General features: G+C 48.9%; 1 protein-coding gene across 3 annotated transcripts in view; it reads left to right on the plus strand.

Annotated features, from left to right (window-relative positions):
- Positions 1–338: 338 nt before the first annotated feature.
- LOC117361634 overlaps positions 339–21,503 on the plus strand; it is a 156,343-nt gene continuing 135,178 nt past the window's right edge. Inside the window, exons 1-2 of one of the 3 annotated variants that reach the window (XM_033947254.1) lie at positions 339–858; positions 9,595–9,733. In XM_033947254.1, the coding sequence (XP_033803145.1) occupies positions 9,598–9,733 (136 nt within the window). In that variant the 5' untranslated portion in view covers positions 339–858; positions 9,595–9,597. Of the gene's footprint in view, positions 859–9,594; positions 9,734–21,503 lie in introns of those variants that run through there. The other 2 variants (XM_033947253.1, XM_033947255.1) reach the window with 2 other exon arrangements.

The following is a 21,503-nucleotide window of genomic DNA, read 5'->3' on the forward strand; positions in this document are numbered from 1 at the left end:
ATCTTCTTTCCTCCCATTGTTTCTGTTTTCCTGGGACCTTCTATACAGCATCAGTTACGGTTACACACTGGGTTCTTCGCTCTGTAATCCAGGAAGCCTGATTCACTATAGTGTACCCTTACTGTAAACTATAATAAGATACGAAGGCTTCTGCTCTGCCGCTCCAGCACTAGTCTCTAGCTCTGACAGACCTCGATGAGATTTTAGCGCTGACGGATCCTAATACTTTTCCCTGGGAAGGGGTAAAACGCGGACCTCACGGATCTAAAACTGCACGTCCTTAAAAATCTGATGTCCGTGCATTGACAAGCCCGCCATAAACGGGAAGGGGTAAAACGCGGACCTCACGGGTCTAAAACTGCACGTCCTTAAAAATCGGAGGTCCGTGCATTGACAAGCCCGCCTTTAAGCTTGTTTTACCCAGACCCTTATTCTACCGCTTTCCCTGCAGCTCAGGCCCCCCGGCTCTGCATTCCCTAATGGCTAAGGAGGGAGGAGGCCACTGTGGCTTTTGCTAATTAGCCTGATCGTCCGTTCCTCCAGATCTCTCCCTCCGCACTGATTCCGAGAGCCCCCGCGATATGACACTGGATGGTAAATAGCTGGGTTTGGGGGGAGGGGGGGTTAAAAAAATGTGTGCAAAGGTCTGCTCTAGTCTGCAGTGCATCTGATCTCGCATGTATCCATTCGATTTGGGATTGGGTTCTACTGGAACATCACGACCCAGCATTGAAGAGCCAAGTTGACAGCCAATGGAAAGCTTTGTTCCTGCTTCTCTCTAACCAATAGTAATTCTCCGTGCTAGCCTCTCCTTCCATAAACTGCTTCGGGGAATTTTAAACATTAACGGGCGAGTTGGTAAGTAAGGCAGTCTGAAGAGATCGTACACTTCTAGTTTTTACAGGACACAATTATTATATGTATATAAGCAGAAAAGTAATTAATGTGGATATGTCTCAAAAACTAACAGGCATGGGGGGATGCCTATCCAAAAGACTCGGGGAAATGTAGGTAGTAGTGTTCTAGGTGTATATAAGGTTGTGGATGAGAAGCAGGAAAGGAAAAAGGGTTGTATGTAGGGTTCTGTTTCAGTCTAATTAATACTTGTGCAAAATAATCCCTACCGTTGTAATTTAGGTCAGAGTTCTAAGCGTTTACAGTTAAACTGAAAAAAAAAAAATCTATCCATACTCTGTTTCCTTGGTCACGTTTTATTTCCTTTTTTTTGCCTTTAGTGAAGAGTAGCTGACCCCCCACCCACTCACCCCAAGGACTAATTTACCTCCTTGGTTGATGATACTGCTTGTGCTCATAATGGCCACTTAAAAGCTAAGTTCTTTGGAGTAGGTAGACCTAGAGACCCCTGGTGTTAAATTCTGAAGGCATCCAAAAACGGGTTTAGGAATCTCTCTCCATTTTTTTGAGGGACTTTACTTCCCACTTTTCTTTGCTTATGGAGTTGTGTTCTTAAATCTGATCTTGACTGTACAATGTACTGTTTGCTGCAGAACATTGTAATTAGTAGTTGTTGCAAAGCAGTTTTGAGAATCTCTCCTTGCTCTTTATCAAGGATTTCAATAGGCAGTGTTCTAAAGCACAGTTCTTCAACCACCGGTCCGCGAAGGATTCGGGTCCCCGCCGTAATGAAAGGTGCCGGCGTCAGCTGACTTGCAACTTCCTGTTGCCGTCGCTGTGCCGGTACTCCTGCCGCGTATGCTTCCTGCCTTGTCTCCGCACCTCCAGACCAGCAGCGGCAGCTCTATGTGCTTTTAACTTCGGCTTCGATGATGCGATGTGGGCCGGCCTAGCAAAGGCCCGAGGATGCCTCATGAAACCGCGCTAAACTACTGCTTAGGGGCAGCTCTGTGCCGAAGTTGAAAGCACACACACCTCCTCGTGGTCTCCAGTTATTTCGTTTTCGCGGAGCCAGAAAATCCTGTTTTTGGTCTCTCCGCCAAGTGCCTTCTAGCACCGCAGCTTTATTGTTTTGAACAGTGAGTCGCTGTGCACATTATTGATCGTTTATTGTTTTGTTCCTGTACGCAAGTTGCGTGTTTTTGGTGCTCGGGGGCTCCCGGGTTGTAGCGACCGAGTGGCCTCGTTGGCCGCTGTCTCTTTATTTCTTTATGTCCCGGCCCTTGACCGGTTTTAAAAAGTGCACCCGGTATGATTGGCTGTTGTCGATCACCGATCCCCATCGGTGGTGCATCTTGTGCCTGGGGGCTGATCATCCCACTGATTCCTGCTCCCGGTGTGCTACTTTTCAACATCGTGCTCTACGCCGCCGTCGGGCCCGTATGGCGGACCTCTTTGCAGTAGAGCAGCCCTCGGTCTCGGCCTCAACTTTGACCTCGGCCTCAACGACCTCAGTCCTGCCTCGACTATCTTCAGCCCCGAAGACCTCGACCGCGACGTCGAAGCCCTCGGCTCCGGGTAAGTCCCCTCTTCCTCCCTCAGGTTCTACACCGGCGAAGAAGCCATCCTCGGGGACTCCGGCCGGGCATGGTGGGAGTTCCTTGCCTATGGCTCCGGCTAAGCCCTCGAAGTCTTCGGAGCTTGCCTCCACCACGCGGGAATACTCCGTCTCGAGGTCATTCTCGGTGGAGTGCACTGCGGCGTCCGACATGCCCTCGATGCTATCGGTGCCCGTTTTTCATGACATGCTCCAGGCGATGATCTCCTCGGAGCTTTCCTCTGCGTTGGCCCATCTGCACCCGGCCCCGACCTTGCGTGCGCCAGACCAGCCTGAGCCTCGCGTCGGGGCGCCTTGGGGCAAGATGCGCCGGTCCAGGCGTCTCTCTTCCTCGTCGGAGTCCTCGCCCCGGGTCTCGAGACGTTCTTCGCCCTCGGGGCTCCAGGAGTTGAAGCACCGGTCGAAGCCCGATTCGGCCTCGTTCCGGCGGCTGGCTAAGCGCGCCCGGAATTCTCCTCCGAGATGGGGCCGTTCCCCGACGGCTCGCGCCGTGGGACCCCTGCGGGTGTCGGAGTTGTCTCTCACCAATCCGCAGTTGTTGCTGACTCCTCCTCGGTCCCGGGCTCTGAGGAAACATTCTGTCACCCCGCCACAAACTGGGAGTGGAGCTTCTTCAGTGACAGTGCACTTGGAGTCGGAGCCGGTGTCTCAGTACTCCTGTGAGGCTTCCCCATCTTATTCGGTGGTTCCTCGATCCCGTTCTGCCTCTCCCGAGGAGGCTTCGACTTCGAAGTCCTCTTCATTTGCCAAGTTTGTCTTTGACATGGGGCAGGCTCTTCATCTGGACTTGCACTCAGATTCCAAATACACCCCGGAATACTTGGCAGACATGGAACTCTCACATCCTCCCAAGGAGACTTTGCGGTTGCCCATGACTCCGGTCCTTAAGCAGACCTTCATGAGAAATATGGAGACTCCTTACTCTGTCACGGCTATCCCATCGAAGTTGGAGTCCCGATATCGCAAAGTTCACAAAGTGCTTGGTTGTAGTGGCTGCGGCTCTACGGTCTCAAGGTCTTCAAGTGTTCCCTTACCTCGACGATTGGCTTATCAAGGCCCCTTCTCTTCCAGAGGTTATTGCAGCGACCCATCAGACTATTACATTTCTTCAAAGTCTGGGTTTCCATGTCAACTTTCCCAAATCTCAATTGATCCCTGCCCAGTCTCTGCAATTTTTTGGCGCGACTCTGGACAATGTCGCCATGAGGGCCTTCCTTCCATTGAATCGACAAGAGACCCTCGTTCGACTCTGCCAACAGGTGTCTTGTCTTTCAACCCTCTCTGCCTGTCAGATGATGGTTCTACTCGGTCACATGGCTTCCACGGTTCATGTCACTCCTCTTGCCAGACTTCATCTTCGCATTCCTCAGTGGACCCTGGCGTCACAGTGGCAACAGGCACTAGACCTGCCTTCTCGCTGAATAACGGTGACTGGTCACCTCCGATGTTTTAGAGAGGGTACCATTAACCACCACCCTCTGAAGTCTGCCACTCAGCCAATCATTGACCCATACAGTTAGTGTCTCTCCTAACCCCATCGATTCCATCTTGCTTAGCAGCCTGCGGTGTGGGACACTGTCAAAAGCTTTACTGAAGTCCAGGTACACGATGTCCAAAGACTCTCCCAAGTCCAACTTTCTTGTTACCCTGTCAAAGAAGCTGATGAGATTGGATTGGCAGGACCTACCCTTGGTGAATCCATGCTGACTGGGATCCCGAAGATTCCCTTCATTCAAGATCGTGTCCAATTTGCTTTTAATTAGTGCTTCCATGAGTTTGCACACTATTGATGTGAGACTCACTGGTCTATAATTCGCAGCCTCTGCCCTGCAACCCTTTTTATGCAGAGGAACGACATTAGCTAATTTCCAGTCCAGGGGAACTTTCCCCTTACTTAGGGAGAGATTGAATAGCTCAGCCAACGGTTTCGCCAGGACATCGCTCAATTCTCTGAGCACTCTTGGGTGCAAATTGTCTGGTCCCATGGCTTTGTTCACCTTGAGTCTTGCCAGTTCACTGTAAACTTCACCCGGTGTGAACTCAAAATTCTGAAACGGGTCTTCTGTGCTTTGTGTTGCCTTCAACTGTGGACCGTGTCCCGGTGCCTCACAGGTGAAGACTGAGCAGAAGTATTCATTCAGTAGTTCGGCTTTATCGGAATCTGCTTCCACGTAACTTCCGTCCGGTCTTCTAAGGTGTACTATCCCGCCTGTGTTCCTTTTTCTGTCACTAATATACCTGAAGAAGGATTTGTCCCCCTTTTTAATGTTTTTTGCCAGAATTTCTTCCACTCGAAGTTTTGCCTCCCTAACTGCCATTTTGACCGCTGTAGACCTGGTCCTATATCCTACCTTTGCCTCTCTTTTCTCTGTGCGCTTGTAGGAGAGAAACGCTTTTTTCTTCTCCTTAATGAGGTGCGAGATCTCCATGGTGAACCATTGGGGTTTATTGTTTCTTTGTCGTTTATTTACTGATTTTATGAAGCGGCTAGTTGCTTCATGTATGGTTGATTTCAGTGTTAACTACTTAGCTTCTACATCATCGGTCTCCGCTTGGTCCTGCAGCGTCCGATGGACGAAATCTCCCATGCGTGCGAAGTCTGTGCCCTGGAAATTGAGTACCTTTGTTTTCGTGTTTGATCTAGGGAAGCCTTTCCTAAGGTTGAACCATACTATGTTGTGGTCGCTGGAGGCTGGCGTATCTCCTACTGAGACCTCTGAGACGCTTTCCCCGTTGGTGAGTACCAGGTCGATGATCGCCTGGGCCCTAGTGGGCTCCGTCACCATTTGTTTGAGACGTGCTCCCTTTATGGAGGTTAAGAGCCTCCTGCTACCGCTGGTTGTCGCTGAAAATGAGTTCCAGTCTGCATCAGGCATATTGAAGTCCCCTAGCAGTACTGCTTCTTGTAGAGTGATATTCTCTATGTCTTCAATTAATTCTGCGTCCATGTCTTCCAGTTGTCTTGGGGGTCTGTATACCACACCTAGATACAAGCATTTTTCTCTGCCTCTTGCCAGGTTTACCCAGAGGGACTCCCCGGTGTACTTGACATCTGTGATCCTGGTGGTTTTGATGTCCTCTTTAATGTGTAGAGCTATCCCCCCTCCTAACCTGCCCTCTCTGTCCTGACGAAGTAGATTGTAGCCCGGTATAGCCATATCCCACCCATGTGAGTCCGTGAACCAAGTTTCAGATATTGCCACCACATCTAGGTCGGCATTCCTTATTTCAGCCTCCAATTCTAGAATTTTGTTACCTAAACTGTGTGCATTGACATACATGGCCCTCCATATCTTGTGTTTGCTAAGTCCCTGTGAGGCGTATCCTACCCGAGTCGGTGTGACTCCTAAAGAACTGTTTGCAATGTGAGTACTTACCTTGGACATGGAAGCGGAGTTTCGACTCACCTCATCAGGATAATTCCTTTCTGCACTAATATGTGAATGGGTACCCTCCCCCGACTTACCTAGTTTAAAGCCCTGTGAAGCAGGCGGGCTAGTCGGTGTCCGAAGACGTTCTTACCCCTACTGGTCAGATGGAGTCCGTCTGGTCCCTGAAGTCCTTGTAGCGCTTCCCCATGGTTTAGGAATCCAAAGTTCATATCCCGGCACCATCTGTCTCCTTCCCTCCCCCAACTTTTTATTTCTTTCACCCTGTCCCCTTCTTTCTCTCTATCCATGCCCCCATTCTTTCTATATGTCTGTCTTTCTCTCTCTCTCCGTGCCCCCTTTCTTTTTTTCTTTCTCCATACCCGCCCTTCCTCTCTCCATGCCCCTTTGTGTCTGTGTCCCGTTTCCCTTCTTTCTTTCTGTCTCTCTGTCCCCCCTTTCTTTCTTTACTTCTCCCTGCCCTCCCCCAAGCGACCACCATTGGGGAACAGGCCACCACCGCCGCAATCAGGTAACAGGCTGCCGCCGCTGCAATCGGGTAACAAGCCGCCACCGCCGCAATCGGGGAACAGGCCGCCACCGCCGCAATCGGGGAACAAGCCGCCGCCACCACAATCGGAACAGGCCGCCACCGCCGCAATCGGGGAACAAGCTGCCGCCACCACAATCTGGGAACAGGCTGCCACCTCCGCAATCGGGGAACAAGCTGCCGCCGCCGCAATCGAAGAACAGGCCAGTGCCGAGGTCTAAACTCTCCCTGCTTATCTTCCTCAGCGCGGGGCCAACCAATTCACTCCACCCAATGTCAATTCTAATGTCGGGGAGGAACTTCCGGGCCAGCCAGGCAGCGATTGGCTGGCCCGGAACTTCCTCCCCGACATTAGAATTGACGTCGGGTGGCAAGAATTGGTCGGCTCCGAGCTGGGGAAGATATGCAGGGAGAGCTAAGACCTCGGGCGCTGGCCTGTTCCCCGATTGCGGTGGCTTGGGGGAGGGCAGTGGGAAGGGAAGCAGATTGGGGACCCCTGCTTTAGGCAAGGACAGATCGCGGGCCGCAATATAATCCCTGGGGGGCCGCGTGTTTGAGACCTCTGATCTAGCTATTCTTTACAACGCTAATGTTTGGTGTCTTCTTGAGACCATCGGGAAACTGTGTCAGGCACGGCGGAAACTGCCGTTGGGCCTGTTTGGGAGGGTGGCCCTTGTCAAGATGGTCCTGGTCCCTAAGCTGCTGTACCCCCTGCAGACTATGCCACTTTGGCTTCGGCGGCAAGATGAGCTCTCTTTCAAATCTGTTATTTCCTATTTTATCTGGAGACATGGGACACCACGGATTGGCGTGCTTAAATTGACATTGGATAAGAGCTTGGGTGGTCTAAACTCCCGGACATTCGGTTGTATAATGTGGCTGTGCTACTATGTTGGATTTTTGAGGGGTACGCTGGATGTGCCCGCTACTCTTCCCCGAGTTGGATAGATGGCTGGTGCCACCCGTTTCAATTTATGAACCTGCTTCACTCCCAGTCAGATCCAGCTCGCCAGTATCTGACTTGTTTTCAATTTCTCTAGCTGTTTCGGCTGGCCTGGCGGTGGTGGCGGCGGAGGCAGGGATTGAGCCCGCGAACATCTCCATTTATGCGGTTTGAGGGCAATTCCCAGTTTGCCCCGGGCTGGGGTCGGTCGATATATGATTGGACTGCCAGGGGATGTGTGTCTATGATGCAACTATTGGACTTGTCTCCCAAGGGTTTCCCCTCTTTCCAGCAGGTCTGGGATAGGTGGGGCTTTCTTTCTCACTATTTGTTCTCTTACTTTCAACTTCGGCATTACTGGGATGCTGAACGTAGGGACACTACGGGGGCTTGGGATAAGGAGCAGTTGAATGAAGTTCTCTTGGTCACGCCGATGCAAGCCAATACTTTCTCCCACTGGTACAGATTGCTGAAATCCTCAGTCTCTTTGTCCGTGCTGGTGCCGTTGTGGTCCGCATGGGAAAAGGACTTGGGACATAGCCTTTCTGAACCGCAGTTTCTGGCCTGTTTCCGGACCCTGTATTCCTTTAATAAATCAGCTGACTTTCAGGAGCTCCAGTACAAACTTCTCCACAGAGCTTACTTTACTGCACAAAGAGGGGCACGCTTGGGACTCTGGGATAGTGATCTCTAAGTGCAATTGTCAGGCCGGCACCTACGTCCACTCCTTCCTAGAGTGCTCAAAACTGACTATATGGAAAGAGGTACTTCCCCTTTTGGAGAGAGTTGTGCATCGACCAGTTGAGTGGGATTATGGGACCCTTTTGTTGGGCTTGCAGGCTACACTTCGGGATCAGGGATTCACACTTACCCCAATGCCGTTTTTTTACAATGTTCTCCTTTTAGTCAAAAAACTGATTTTGACTTATTGGATATCCGCAGACACGCCACTGGTGTCCCAGTGGAGGGGTAGACTTCGGGAGTTAGCTCAGTTTGAGATCAGGTGCTATGCGAGGACTTTGCACAGCATTATGTTGCCTTGTAGGAGAGCTTGCGTGATCTAGTGTCCTCTTGAGAGACTGGGGGGGGGGGTGATGGTTCTTTCATCTCTAGACTGCAGATTACTTGTTCCTGGCGGGAGCTTGCAGGGTTCTTGGTACCTCAGGGGCGGTGGGAGGGAGGCTTGGGGAGTGTGCTGGTGTGTGTATTGGGGTGTCTGGAGTGGGTGTGCTTGTGCGACTGGTGTGGCTGGATGATTTAGGGGTCACTATTTAAAACAATAGGGGGGAAGGCCACTGTACTGGCTGGTTTGATAATTGATTCTCACTGTCCTGATGAGTTTCCACTGCCACCCCACACTGAGATCTATTGATCTGCTCTACCTTTGGGTTCTTGGATGGGTTTGGCTGGTGGGATTGTTGCCTTTGTTTTTTCTTACTGATATTTGGACCTTTTATGCGCTTTATGCTGTTGAGATTGTATTTTGTATAGTTGTGACTTTTCTCACTTTCAATAAACATATATTAAAAAAAAAAAAAAATTACATTTCTATTATTAAGTTATAATATCATAATAGAAATTATACAACTTACCATAATGCAGAATCAGTGGGAGCCCTGAACTTGTTTTCCTGCAACCAAACGATCCCATCTGGGGACATTGAAAGACAGTGACACGTGTGCAGAAGAACTCCGATGACCCCACCAACCCATTCCTCTGCGCACCTTTCCATCTCTCCCCCCAATCCCCCCACATGCAGCAGAACCCTGATGACCCTGCCAACCCATCTCCCTGCGCAGCACCTTTCCATCTCTCCTTCCCATCCCCCACGTGCAGCAGAACCCTGACCCTCTGACCGGGGCGGCAGAGGGAATGCCCGGAGAAAGCAGCGAAACAGCCTATTCGCTGCTACCGCCACTGCCACTTTTTTTGAACGGTGGTCGGTGGGGTTCTGCTGAGGGATGGAGGATCTCTCAAAGCCCGGCTGTCAGGCGGCCAGGCCACAGGCAGGGGGTTGGGGACCCCTGCCATAAGGGACTTACAGAAAGAAGATTACCAAAGGTAAGAACCTAATCTTCCAGTAGGGTGAGGTTTAAAAGTTAAAGATCTGGGTGATAAGGAAAAAAAAACATCACTAGATAGTAGAAATGGATACAAGGAATGATTTTGACAGCAGATAGTTCTGCATTAACTGTATGTACTGCTGTGTGGTAGTCTTAGGCTGGTTAATGAAAACTTCTCTTGGTGTTTTCTCTTATAGATTATGGGGGACTTGAAAGCAGTCGACATTACAGTTTTGAAAGATATTAGAGCACGCATGAAAGAGAAGAAGAGTGGACCTTTAAAGACTGCAAAACTAAATACTTCTCTTGCAGCTAAAATCAAAACCAAAATAATCAGTAAGTTACTATATGTTGTTGCAACCTGTGCTCCTGATAGGCGCAGCGAGCCTGGTATACCGCGACTGATTCTGCTCCCAGCGCGTTCCTTCCAATCAAAGAATCCTTCAGGCCTAGGGTGAAAATATCAGGTAAATGGTAGTAATAGGTAATGAAAATCACACAAACCCAGCAATGTCCAAAATCCAAATATACTTTTATTCCTGACCCTGAGTCAGGCGGCTTGGATGTTATCAGTAAGATGCAATAATGTTAACACATTTGTTCAGGGACAAAAACATAAATGTTGGGCCAACCTGGCTGCCCTGGTTTCACAAATGTAAGTCTGCTTCTTATTTTCACAAAAACGGGCAAACAAACACATACCAGTCTTTTGGCTGGATTTTGGTCTTTGCAACTCAGTCCTCTTCACCAGCCTTAAATGGTAGAACTAATTTTAACTAGACTCTCTGCCTATGAAGTAGCAGCAGAGAGAAGCACTCAAGATATTTGCTGCATAAAGAAAAAAATGAAACTTCACAAAACCAAAACAAACCCAAAAGTAAACTGACCAACTTGGAATCCTTCCACAGGCTGCTTGCAGCTAGGGAACTCACACAAACGGAGCTGCTCCGTGACTGACGTTTCCCGCAGAAGCTTATCTATAGCTAATTAGCCTCCAGCTGTGTGGAGAGGAAGGAAACTCCGCCCGCAATCTCCTACAATTCTCTGGTGCCCCCCGAACCCAACCCCACCCTAGCTGCTCTCAACCCCATCCCTGCCGACAGATCCTGGACTGTCTTCGAGCTCATATCTGATTCTCAGACCCTTAAACTCTGCCTCAAGTTAAAATCATGCAACTGCATCCTGGACCCATTTCCCTCCTACCTATTTGAGAAAATCCCTGCACAGGCCATCACATCTCTTACCAAACTCATAAATTCTGCCCTATTATCAGGCCTATTCTCCACTGAAATGGGGCACATCGCATTGACCCCTTTACTGAAAAAAGCTGACCTAGACCCCTCCATACCATCCAACTACCGTCCAATAGCAAATATCCCTCTCCTCACCAAACTGCTCGAGTCTATCATATCTACTCAGCTCTCTTCCTACTTAGAAAGATTCTCCATCCTCTTACCTTACCAATATGGCTTCAGACCCAACTTCTGCACTGAATCCCTATTGGCCTCTCTAATCTCTAAGGTTCAGCAACTGCATTCTCGTAACAAGTTTGCTGTCCTTCTACAATTCGACCTCTCCGCAGCTTTTGACGTTGTCCACCACGACATTCTAACTTTCCAACTCTCCGAGATAGGCATTAGCTCCATAGTTCTTGATTGGTTCTCCAAATTCTTGCGCTCCCGTTCTTACATGGTTAACATGAGCGGCACCTCATCCTCCCCCTGGACCCCGACTTGTGGTGTCCCACAAGGCTCACCCCTCTCCCCAATCCTCTTTAACATTTACATGTCCTCCCTGAAACTACTCCAACTATCTCCCCTTGAAACTCTTTACACTTACGCTGTTGACATCCTCGTCCTCCTTGAGACCGACTCGAACCTCACTAACCTCTCCACGAACATATCCTCATGCATAAAGAACCTCCAATCCTGGGCATTCACAATGCATATGAAACTAAACGAGTCCAAAACAAAACTCCTTTGGCTCGGCCAAAAATTAGACCATCTACCTTCCTCCATCCCATTGTCCACCGGCCCCCCATTACAGCTCGAGTTCTCAAGCAAAGTTCTGGGTGTCACCTTAGACTCTTCTCTATCCTTCAACGAACATCTCCAATCCCTGGTGAAGAAATGCTTCTTCAGCCTTCACATGCTAAGGAAAGTCAGACCCTATTTTCACCAAAAACACTTCGCAGTCCTAGTACAATCCATCATCCTCTCCAGATTGGATTATTGCAATTCTATCTATCTCAGCCTAACCAAGAAAAGCCTCCACAGACTTCAGCGGATTCAGAACGCCGCAGCTAAGCTTGTTTTCGCGAAAAGCAAATTTGATCACGTCTCACCACTCCTGTCTAAGCTCCATTGGCTCCCAGTAATCCCCAGGATCCACTTCAAATGTGCGTGTCTGGCCTATAAGATCCTACATGGCATCCTTCCTGCCGTTATCCCTCTATCCTGGAACTCCCCAACCCCTACTTCCTCCAGATCCTCCCAAATTTTTAAACTATCCTTCCCTTCCATAAAAGGTATTTCCCATGTAGGCAAACTTGGGTCATCCCTCCCCTTTAGAATCACTGAGATCTGGAATAACCTCCCCTCCCCTCTCCGAACCTCAAGCTCCCTCCAACTCTTCCGCAAACACCTAAAAACCTGGCTATTCTCAAAACTGTAACACTTCCCCCCTCTTAGGCCTCTCACCTTCCCCCTTTACACCTAACTCTTTAATCTCTCCACTGTAGTTCCTCTCTCATCTTTCTTCCTGTAATCCGTGCCGAGCTCCGCATTCGTGGAGATGGTGCGGTATATAAACCCAAGGTTTAGTTTAGTTTAGTTTAGAAACAAAATGCTGCCCATAGTTTGCAAATGTTTAGGCAGTTCAAGGCAACAAACTATGTGAAAGCATTCTTCAGCGCCTAGCTCTGGGAAGTTTAAGCAATTCTGAACACACAGCGAACTTAAGAACATAAGCAGCGCCTCTGCTGAGTCAGACCTGAGGTCCATCACACCCAGCAGTCCGCTAACATGGCGGCCCATCAGGTCCAGGACCTATATAGTAATCTTCTATCTATACCCTTCTATCCCCTTTTCCTTCAGAAAATTGTCCAATCTCTTCTTGAACTCCAATACCATACCCTGTCCTATCACGCCCTCTGGAAGCACATTCCAGGTGTCCACCACCTGTTCGGTGAACTTAGTCCCAAAACTTTCAGCAAACAGTTAAGAATCAAAAATAGCAAAGCACTTCCAACCTTTTTAGCTTGTGTCCATTGCTTCCAATCTCCCACTAGGAATACTTGGCACACCAGTGTCCATGGGTTTCCAGCTTTCCAGCTGCCTCTCAATGGTGGGATCAGATATCTCTGAAAGGTCCACCATCTCACAGTCCTTTCCCCCCTCATCAGCATTCAGCTGGGGAGAAAATTCTTGCTGCCTCTGAGGCTCCCGTTCCCAGCCTCTCTGCTCCTCCCCCCCCATCCATTTCTCAGCTGCCTCGTTTTAACTGGCTCCAAGCCACCCCTCCTTGCTCTGAAGAGGGAGAAGGGAGAAATCTCCTTTTGCAGCTGTGCCTGGTCATGTGACAGCTTCCTGCTGATTCTCTGCCTTTCTTGGAGATGTAGTTTCCTGGCTCCTGAGGTCTTATATGAGCTAACAGCAGGCTTGGTGGAGTGACCTACTGCTGGCCTGAACTCTCCCTGGCAGTCACTGTCTGGCTCATCAATATCGGTGCAAAGGAGGTCAGCGCTGTCATACTCAGCAGAGCCAACCTGGTCAGCTCTCCTGCATAGGGGTTTACTGTTCTTCCTAGACCATCTTGTGACTAAGCTAGGAGGAGAGCTAGATTTGTTGCAGTGTAGATGCTGGCCAGCGGTCTCTTTTCTTAAAGCATCAGTAGTTTAGAACAGTGTTTCTCAACTTCTTCAAGCCAAGTACCCCCTAAGTCTGTCAAATATCAACCGAGTACCCTGCCCAAACTCCACTCCTGACCACACCCCCATAATAATAGTACTAATTGTAATGCAATTTCTTCTATCCATTTTTCATATATATACTATAATCTTTTTTTTTTTTTTAAATTAAACAAAATTATCAAGAATAAACTTATTGTACAGAATATAATCAAGACAATCAGCAATATTACAAAGAAGCAACTAAAAAGAACAATTTAAAAAATCTCATTCCTGGGGGGCATGGCTTGGAGTGCGCACAAAATGGAGGTGTGATTGCGACGCTCCTCTGACCTGGGCAACAATTTGGAAAGATTTTAGAGGTTTTTGATATTTTTTCTCTTACCGGCGTAGAGAATAACACGGGGAAAAAATCTGTCCCCACCACCGCCCCGTCCCACCATCCTCTGCACTGCCCCGTCACCGCCATTCCCTTCACCGCACCGTCACCGCCACCCCTTTCACCGCCCCGTCACCGCCACTGCCATCCCATTCACCGCCCCATCCCCGTCCCTGCTGCATCCATATAAGCCTTAGTACTGTAATATTTAGCTTATTCCTTTCTTATAAATCAAAGTTCCTGCTGCTGAACTAGAGAAAGAGATGTTCAGCTGGCAGGGCTTTGTTTATAAATTTTTATCAATACAACTAATATACTACTTTATCCTAAAGCAAAAAATAAATAAATAGAATTTTTTTTGTACCTTTGTTATCTGGTTTCTGCTTTCCACATCTTCTCATTCAATTCCTTCCATCCACTGTGTGTCTTCTCTCTGCGTCTTCCATTTGCTGTTACTGTGCCTCTCCCTTCACCCCCCCCCCCCCAATTGGTCTAGCACCCGTCTTCTTCCCTTCGCTCCCCCATAGTCTGGCATCTGTCTTCTTCCCATTCTGTCTTCCACATTTCCCTTCAGGGTCTGTTCCTCTCCACCCTCCTTCAATGTCTGTCCTATTCCTTTCCACCACCACCCTTCCCTCCCTCCTTTACCATCTGTTCCTTTCTACCACCCTTCAGCTCCTCTCGCGTGGCCTATCTATCTACTTTCCTCCCTCTTATTTTCATGGCACGTTACAATGTAATTTGTGCAAGCCATTGGAGCCTGCAAGCTCGGTCCCTGTCCCATCCCCACAAACCATCTCGCTTCTGTGCTCCTATTTTCCCCATTTCTAATATCTCCCCTATGTATCTGCCATGCCCCCCCCCCGTGTCCATCCCCATGGCATGTCCCCTTTATGTCTCTGTCCCTATGCCCCATGCACATAATTTCCCCTCTTTCTGTTACCTTCCTGTGTCCAGATTTCCCCTATCTTCCTCTTCCATACCAGTGTGTCTCTTCTTTTCAACCCCATCTAGCTTTTTTCCCTCTTTCTCCCCCCCCCCCCCCCTGCTTCTAGCATCTGGCTCACCTGCCTGTCCTTCCCTTTCTTTCCTGCTGTGGGTTTTTCTTTCTGTTTTCATCCCCTTGGCCCAGAATCCTTTTCCCTTTCACTCCCTCCTTCCAGTTTGAGCCGGGAACACGGGCGATCGCACGGTCCTCGCAGCCCCCACCCGCCTGCCCAATCGATCGTAGTGATTAGCCAGCTCTCTCCCTTCTCCTCACCTTAGTTTGCAGGCTTTCTTTTTCGGCGACCTGCACGCTTTCCCAAAGAGCCGCGCACGCGCGGCTGCTCAGTGTTCAATCTTCTGCTCTGCTGCAACTTCCTGTTTCCGGTTGCGTCAGAGCAGAAGATCGAAACTGAGCAGCAGCGGGTACGCGGCTCTTTGATAGCGTGCGGGTCGCCGAAAAAGAAAACCTACAAACTAAGGTGAGGAGAAGGAAGAGAGCTGGCTAATCACTAGGATAGATTGGGCAGGCGGGTGTGGGCTGCGGGGACTGCGCGATCCTTCATGCCTCACTGCGGGGACAAGACCATTCAAGACCATATGGCTGAATTCCAATGTCTAAAACAAATGCTGCCACACTGTGATCAGCATTACTGAAGTGAAGGAGGAGATGTTGAATTTGAACCAGCAAATGGAGTTAACGAGTAAACGAATGACAACGTTAGAAGATAAAGTGGAGAGATTAGAACTCTCTGAGAGTTTAACTCTGCAGGAATTAAAAAGACAACTGGAAGATTATGAGAATAGAGGCAGAAGGAAGAACATAAAAATTATTAGATTAGCTGAAAATTTGGAAGGGGGTAATACTGCCCAATTTTTAGAAAACCTTCTGCCTAAGCTTCTACAGTTAAACTTCAAACAAGCCCTAGAAATTGAACGAGCACACAGGATTCCATTAAAATGGTCCAGGAGTCAAGTAAAACCAAGACCTTTGATCTTCAAGCTACTGAGATTCCAGCAGGCTTTAGATATTTCAAACTTAGCCAAAACTGACAGAAATTTAAATTATAAGAGATCCAAACTGTTGTTTGTGCCTGATTTCGCCAAAAATACAGCGAACATGAGGAAACAATTCCTCATGTTGGGACCTCAATTGAAGGAGAAAGGTTTCAAATATGGTCTATATTACCCGGCAAAAATGAGGGTATCGAGTGGTGATAAATCCTTATTATCCCAGGACAAGCAGGCAGCATATTCTCACATGTGGGTGACGTCATCTACGGAGCCCTGACGCGGGCAGCTTTTCAAGCAAACTTGATTGAAGATTCAAGTTTGCTGTGCTGCACCACGCATGTGTACCTTCCTGATCCACTCGTGGTCTCCAGTTCTTTCGTTTCCGCAGAGCCAGAAAGTCCTGTTTTTGGTCCCTCCGCCCGAAAGTGCCTTCTAGCACCGCGGCTTTATTGTTTTTTTGCAGTGAGTCGCTGTGCGCGTGTATTCATCTTGTTCCTGCTTTGGTTGCGAAGTTTCATGTGTTTTTCGACTCCCGGGGGCTCTCGGATTGTCGTGGCCTCATTGGCCACGGCCTTTTCTTCTCTTTATGTCCCGGCCCTTGTCCGGGTTTAAGAAGTGCACCAAGTGTGATCGACTGCTATCGATCACCGATCCCCATCGGTGGTGCATTTTGTGCCTGGGGGCTGATCATCCCACTGATTCCTGCCCCCGGTGCGCTACTTTTCAACATCGTGCTCTGCGCCGCTATCGGGCCCGTATGGCGGACCTGTTTGCAGTGGAGCAGGTCTCGGCCTCGACGTCGGCCCCGGCATTGACCTCGGCCTCGATGACCTCGGCCTCGCCTCGGCTGTCCTCGGCCTCAAAGACCTCGGCTCTGGGTAAGTCCCCTCTTCCTTCCTCAGGTTTGACACCAGCGAAGAAGCCATCCTTGGGGACCCCGGCCGGGAAGGATGGGAGTGCCTTGCTCATGGCCCCGGCTAAGCCATCCAAGCCTTCAGGGCATGCCTTCACCACGCGGGAATACTCAGTATCGAGGTCACCCTCGGTGGAGTGCACTGCGGCGTCCGACATGCCCTCGATGCTGTCGGTGCCCGTTTTTCAGGACATGCTCCGGGTGATGATCTCTTCAGAGCTTTCCTCTGCGTTGGCCCATCTGCACCCGGCCTTGACCTCGCGTGCGCTGGACCAGCCTGAGCCTCGCGTCGAGGCGCCTCGGGGCAAGGTGCGCCGGTCCAGGCGTCTCTCTTCCTCATCGGAGTTCTCGCCCTGGGCCTCGAGGCGTTTTTCGCCCTCTGGGCGCCGGGAGCCAAAGCACCGGTTGAAGCCCGGCTAAGTGTGCCCGGGATTCTCCTCCGAGACGGGGCCATTCCCCGACGGCTCGCGCCGCGGGGCCTCTGCGGGTGTCGGAGTTGTCTCTCACCAATCCGCAGTTGTTGCTGACTCCTCCTCGGTCCGGGACACTGGGCCGGGGTTCTCGGCTTTCTCCGAGGGAGTCGAGGGAACGGTCCCAGATCCACCGTAGGGGTTCGGTGCTTCGTACCCCGGGGTCGTCCCCGAGGGGTTCTTCGAGGCGCCGTCGGTCCTCGACCCCAGTGCGCTCTCTGAGTGCGGTTTCCTGGGGTTCGGAGCGTGGGGGTGCGGAGAGGGAGCCTCGTTATTCTCGGGAGGCTTCCCCCTCTTTTTCTGTGGTGGGGCGGTCCCGTTCTGCCACCCCTCCCGAGGACAAGGGAGCCTCTCATCCGTCCTCTTTCACGAGGTTCGTGCAGGACATGGGGCGAGCGCTTCGCCTTGACCTCCAGTCGGATTCCCGATACACAAAGGAATACCTGGAGGAATTGGACATGCTGTCTCCGCCTCGTGAATCTCTTAGGCTTCCCCTGAACCAGGTACTCCGGGAAGCCTTTATTCGCAACCTTGAGACCCCGTATGCGGTCACTGCGGTTCCCTCGAAGATGGAGTCCATGTACAGGACGGTTCCTTGCCCGGTTCAAGCGAGCACAATTGTCTCACCAGTCTTTGATGGTTGAGTCCTCGTTTAAGAAGTTTCGCCCGTCCCGCGTTTCAGCGGCAGTTCCGCCCGGTCGGAAGGTTGTCGGACTTTGGACAAATTTGGGAGGAGGTTGTACCAGAATTCAATGATAGCGAATAGGGTGCTGAACTATTTGTTCACCTTTACATCCTATTTGAAGCATCTGGTTCGGTCTTTGCCCGCCTTCCAGGCGGACTTACCGACCTCACGCCAGGCTTCGTTTGGGCAGCTGATCGAGGCTGTGTCCCAGCTGCGTGTCCACCTGTTTCACGCCGTGTATGATGCCTTTGAACTCTCGTCCCGGGTCTCCGCCTTTGCAGTGGCCATGCGCTGGCTGGCGTGGTTGCGGCTGGTGGACATGGATCCTAATCTCCAGGATCGCCTGGCCAACCTACCCTGCGTTGGAAACGAGCTGTTTGATGACTCCATAGAGGCGGCTACTAAGCGCCTTTTGGAGCATGAGAGATCTTTTGCTTCACTGGTGCGACCGAAGGCGAAGCTGACTCCCTCGAGGCTCTATCGGGCTCCTCCTCGGCGGTATCCTCAAAAGATAACCCCGGCATTCTCGTGCCCGCTGCCGAGACGCCAGCAGGCGCATCCTCGGGCCTTGCCGAAGTCTCACTCGCCAGCCGCGGCCAAGCCCTCCCCGTCTTTTTGACGGTTCGGGCGGATGGGGGCGGGCCCCCTCCGTGCTGATGTCAGACCCCCTTCCCATCGGGGGCTATCTCAGAGCCTTTTATCCTCGTTGGGAGAACATCACATCGGACGCATGGGCGTGATTGCCTCCGGATAGAGAATGACATGGGGAAAAAATCTGTCCCCGTCACTGCACCGTCCCCGGCCCACCATCCTCTGCACCGCCCCGTCACCGCCATTCCCTTTCACCGCCCCGTCAACGCCATCCCTTTCACCGCCCCGTCACCGCCACTGCCATCCCATTCACCGACCCGTCACCGTCCCCGCAGCATCCATATAAGCCTCAGTACTGCAAAACACCATGAAGACAGAAGAGAGTTCTGCCACTACTACTCCTGCACTGAGAATCTGTTTCGGTGCCTCTGCCCTGTAGTAAAAACCGAACATAAAATAAATCAATTAACTTGTCCTCCCTTTCAATGATGTGTCCCCCATGTTCACCTATAGCTCGAATCAGGTCTGTTGTACACACTAAAAATGCAGCAGAATCTGGAACTTGAGCGCAGGCAGGCAGTGATACAAAAACAGCAGACACCCGACCAACCCGGTGGTTTGGGATCTCAATGTGGTTCTGGCTCAACTTATGAAACCTCCGTTTGAGCCTATGGATAAATCTCATCTAAAGTTCCTCATGTGGAAGGTGATCTTCTTGCTTGCGCTCATTTCTGCTCGAAGGGTTAGTGAGCTTCAGGCTCTGGTGGCGGACCCGCCTTTTACTGTTTTCCATCATGACAAGGTGGTTCTCCGCACTCACCCCAAGTTTTTGCCTAAGGTGGTGTCTGATTTTCATCTCAATCAGTCCATTGTTCTTCCGGTGTTTTTTCCCAAGCCCCATTCTCATCCTGGGGAGTTGGCGCTTCACACTCTTAACTGTAAGAGGGCGTTGGCTTTTTATCTACAACACACTCAGTCTCATCGGAAGGTTCCTCGATTTTGTCCTTTGATCCTAATCGGTTGGGACGTCCTGTTTCCAAGCACACCTTGTTCAATTGGTTGGCAGCTTGTATTTCTTTTTGCTACGCTCAGGCTGGTCTCGCGCTGCATGGTCGGGTTACGGGGCATAAGGTCCGAACGATGGCGGCATCTGTCGATTTTCTCAGGTCAACGCCTATCGAGGAGATTTGCAAAGCTGCCACTTGGTCTTCGGTTCACACTTTCACCTCACATTACTGTCTGGATACTCTGTCCAGGAGCGACGGCCGGTTTGGCCAGTCGGTTTTGCGTAATCTGTTTTCTTGAATTGCCAACTTACCTCCGTCCCTTTTCTTTTCATTGGCTTGGAGGTCACCCACATGTGAGAATATGCTGCCTGCTTGTCCCGGGATAAAGCACAGTTACTTACCGTAACAGGTGTTATCCAGGGACAGCAGGCAGATATTCTTGCAACCCTCCCGCCTCCCCAAAGTTGGCTTCTTGGCTGGTTATATGAACTGGAGACCACGAGGAGTGGATGCGCCCTCTAGTGGAGCAGGAAGGCACACATGCGTGATGCAGCACAGCAAACTTGAATCTTCAATCAAATTTGCTTGAAAAGCTGTCCGTGTCGGGGCTCCGTAGATGACGTCACCCACATGTGAGAATATCTGCCTGCTGTCCCTGGATAACACCTGTTACGGTAAGTAACTGCTTTCTTTGAAGATCCGTAGAAGTTAAAAGACTTTTTGTCAAATTCTGAGCAAATGTCAATTTAGCACAAACCATCTTTGAACAACATGGACAATATATCTGTCATGTAGATGCTTGGGAATTCAATTAACAAATGATTTGTCTAATATTTAGTGAAGAGTTTGACTAGCAGTTCTCTTAAGAGGCTTTTCTCACTGTTAATTCAGAGGAAAGTGAAGATCATCTGGATAAACACTGTCATGTTTATGGAAGAAGACATAAAGGAAATAGTTGATTTCAAGAACTGAAGAAAGTTATGGAAAAGTGTATTGAGATATAACAGAGTGTGATTGGTTATGAAAGATTTCTTACATTGAAATGGATTCAGTCTGATTAGGATGAAGTAAAAGTTAGATTTTATAAGAAAATGAGAGAATTCTCTTCGTAATGAATTTGACATTTTACAGATGAAAATAACTCAGAGAATGAATAAGTGACTAACTAGGAATTGGAAACTCATTTGTAATGCACCACTTGACATTTTGGGTTTTTAGTTTTGGAATTAATTCTAATATACTGACATGACTGATATTGGTATAAAGTGATTATTTATTATTAGAAAGAAAAGTTGCTTTGTCTGGGTTAAATAGTCAATGGATCAGATAAAAAGTAAAAAGGAGTCAATGTTTCAATATATTGGGAGGGTCATAGTAAATCTTATCTGATTCACAAGACATTTTCAAAATATGAATTATCTCATAATAGTTAAATTTTGATTTATGATGTGGTTCTATGGAATGATTAGCTGATATTTACAGGATTTTAGTAAAAGGAAATGTAAAAAGGAAAAAACAAAAAAACCCCATGATATTTATTTAGAATGTGATGGTTTAATAAGAAAAATGATTTTATTCTTTGGATCTAAGATTCTAAAAGTCAGATATGAGTTTAATGCAAAAGGCTTTATTAAATGGTAAAAGTAATTGAATTAATATTAGTTTTAATTTGCTTAGCAAATAAAATGAATTTGATGGTTTGATGAAAATTTAAGGGTTGTTTGAGTATGGTTTATTTAATAAGGATCATATATATTTATTTATTTGGTAAATGAATACAAAATTTTAATGATAATGTTAAAATTTGATTTATGAAGGCTGGTTTTAATTGAATAAGTTATTAATTGGATTTTATGAAAACTTGTATACTAAGGAAAATCAAATTATTGTATAGCAAGGGTATTTAAGTGAGATTATTCGTTGCATAAGGCATTATAGATACTTATCTTACTTATAAATATTGTATGAGAATGATTTAAGGAATGTTGCCTGGAGGGGTGGGTATTGTGATTACTATTCCAATGTGTGGTCCAAGTCAATCAATTTAAGTGGGGGGGAGGGATTTTTAAGATCAAGGGTGGGTTGATTGGGAATGAAGGGAATGTTAATGATCAAATGAATTTTTTATGGTTTATTATATGTGTAATGGTGTCTAA

Source organism: Geotrypetes seraphini, chromosome 5 (assembly GCF_902459505.1).
Source record: "Geotrypetes seraphini chromosome 5, aGeoSer1.1, whole genome shotgun sequence".
Classification (NCBI taxonomy): Eukaryota; Metazoa; Chordata; class Amphibia; order Gymnophiona; family Dermophiidae; genus Geotrypetes; species Geotrypetes seraphini.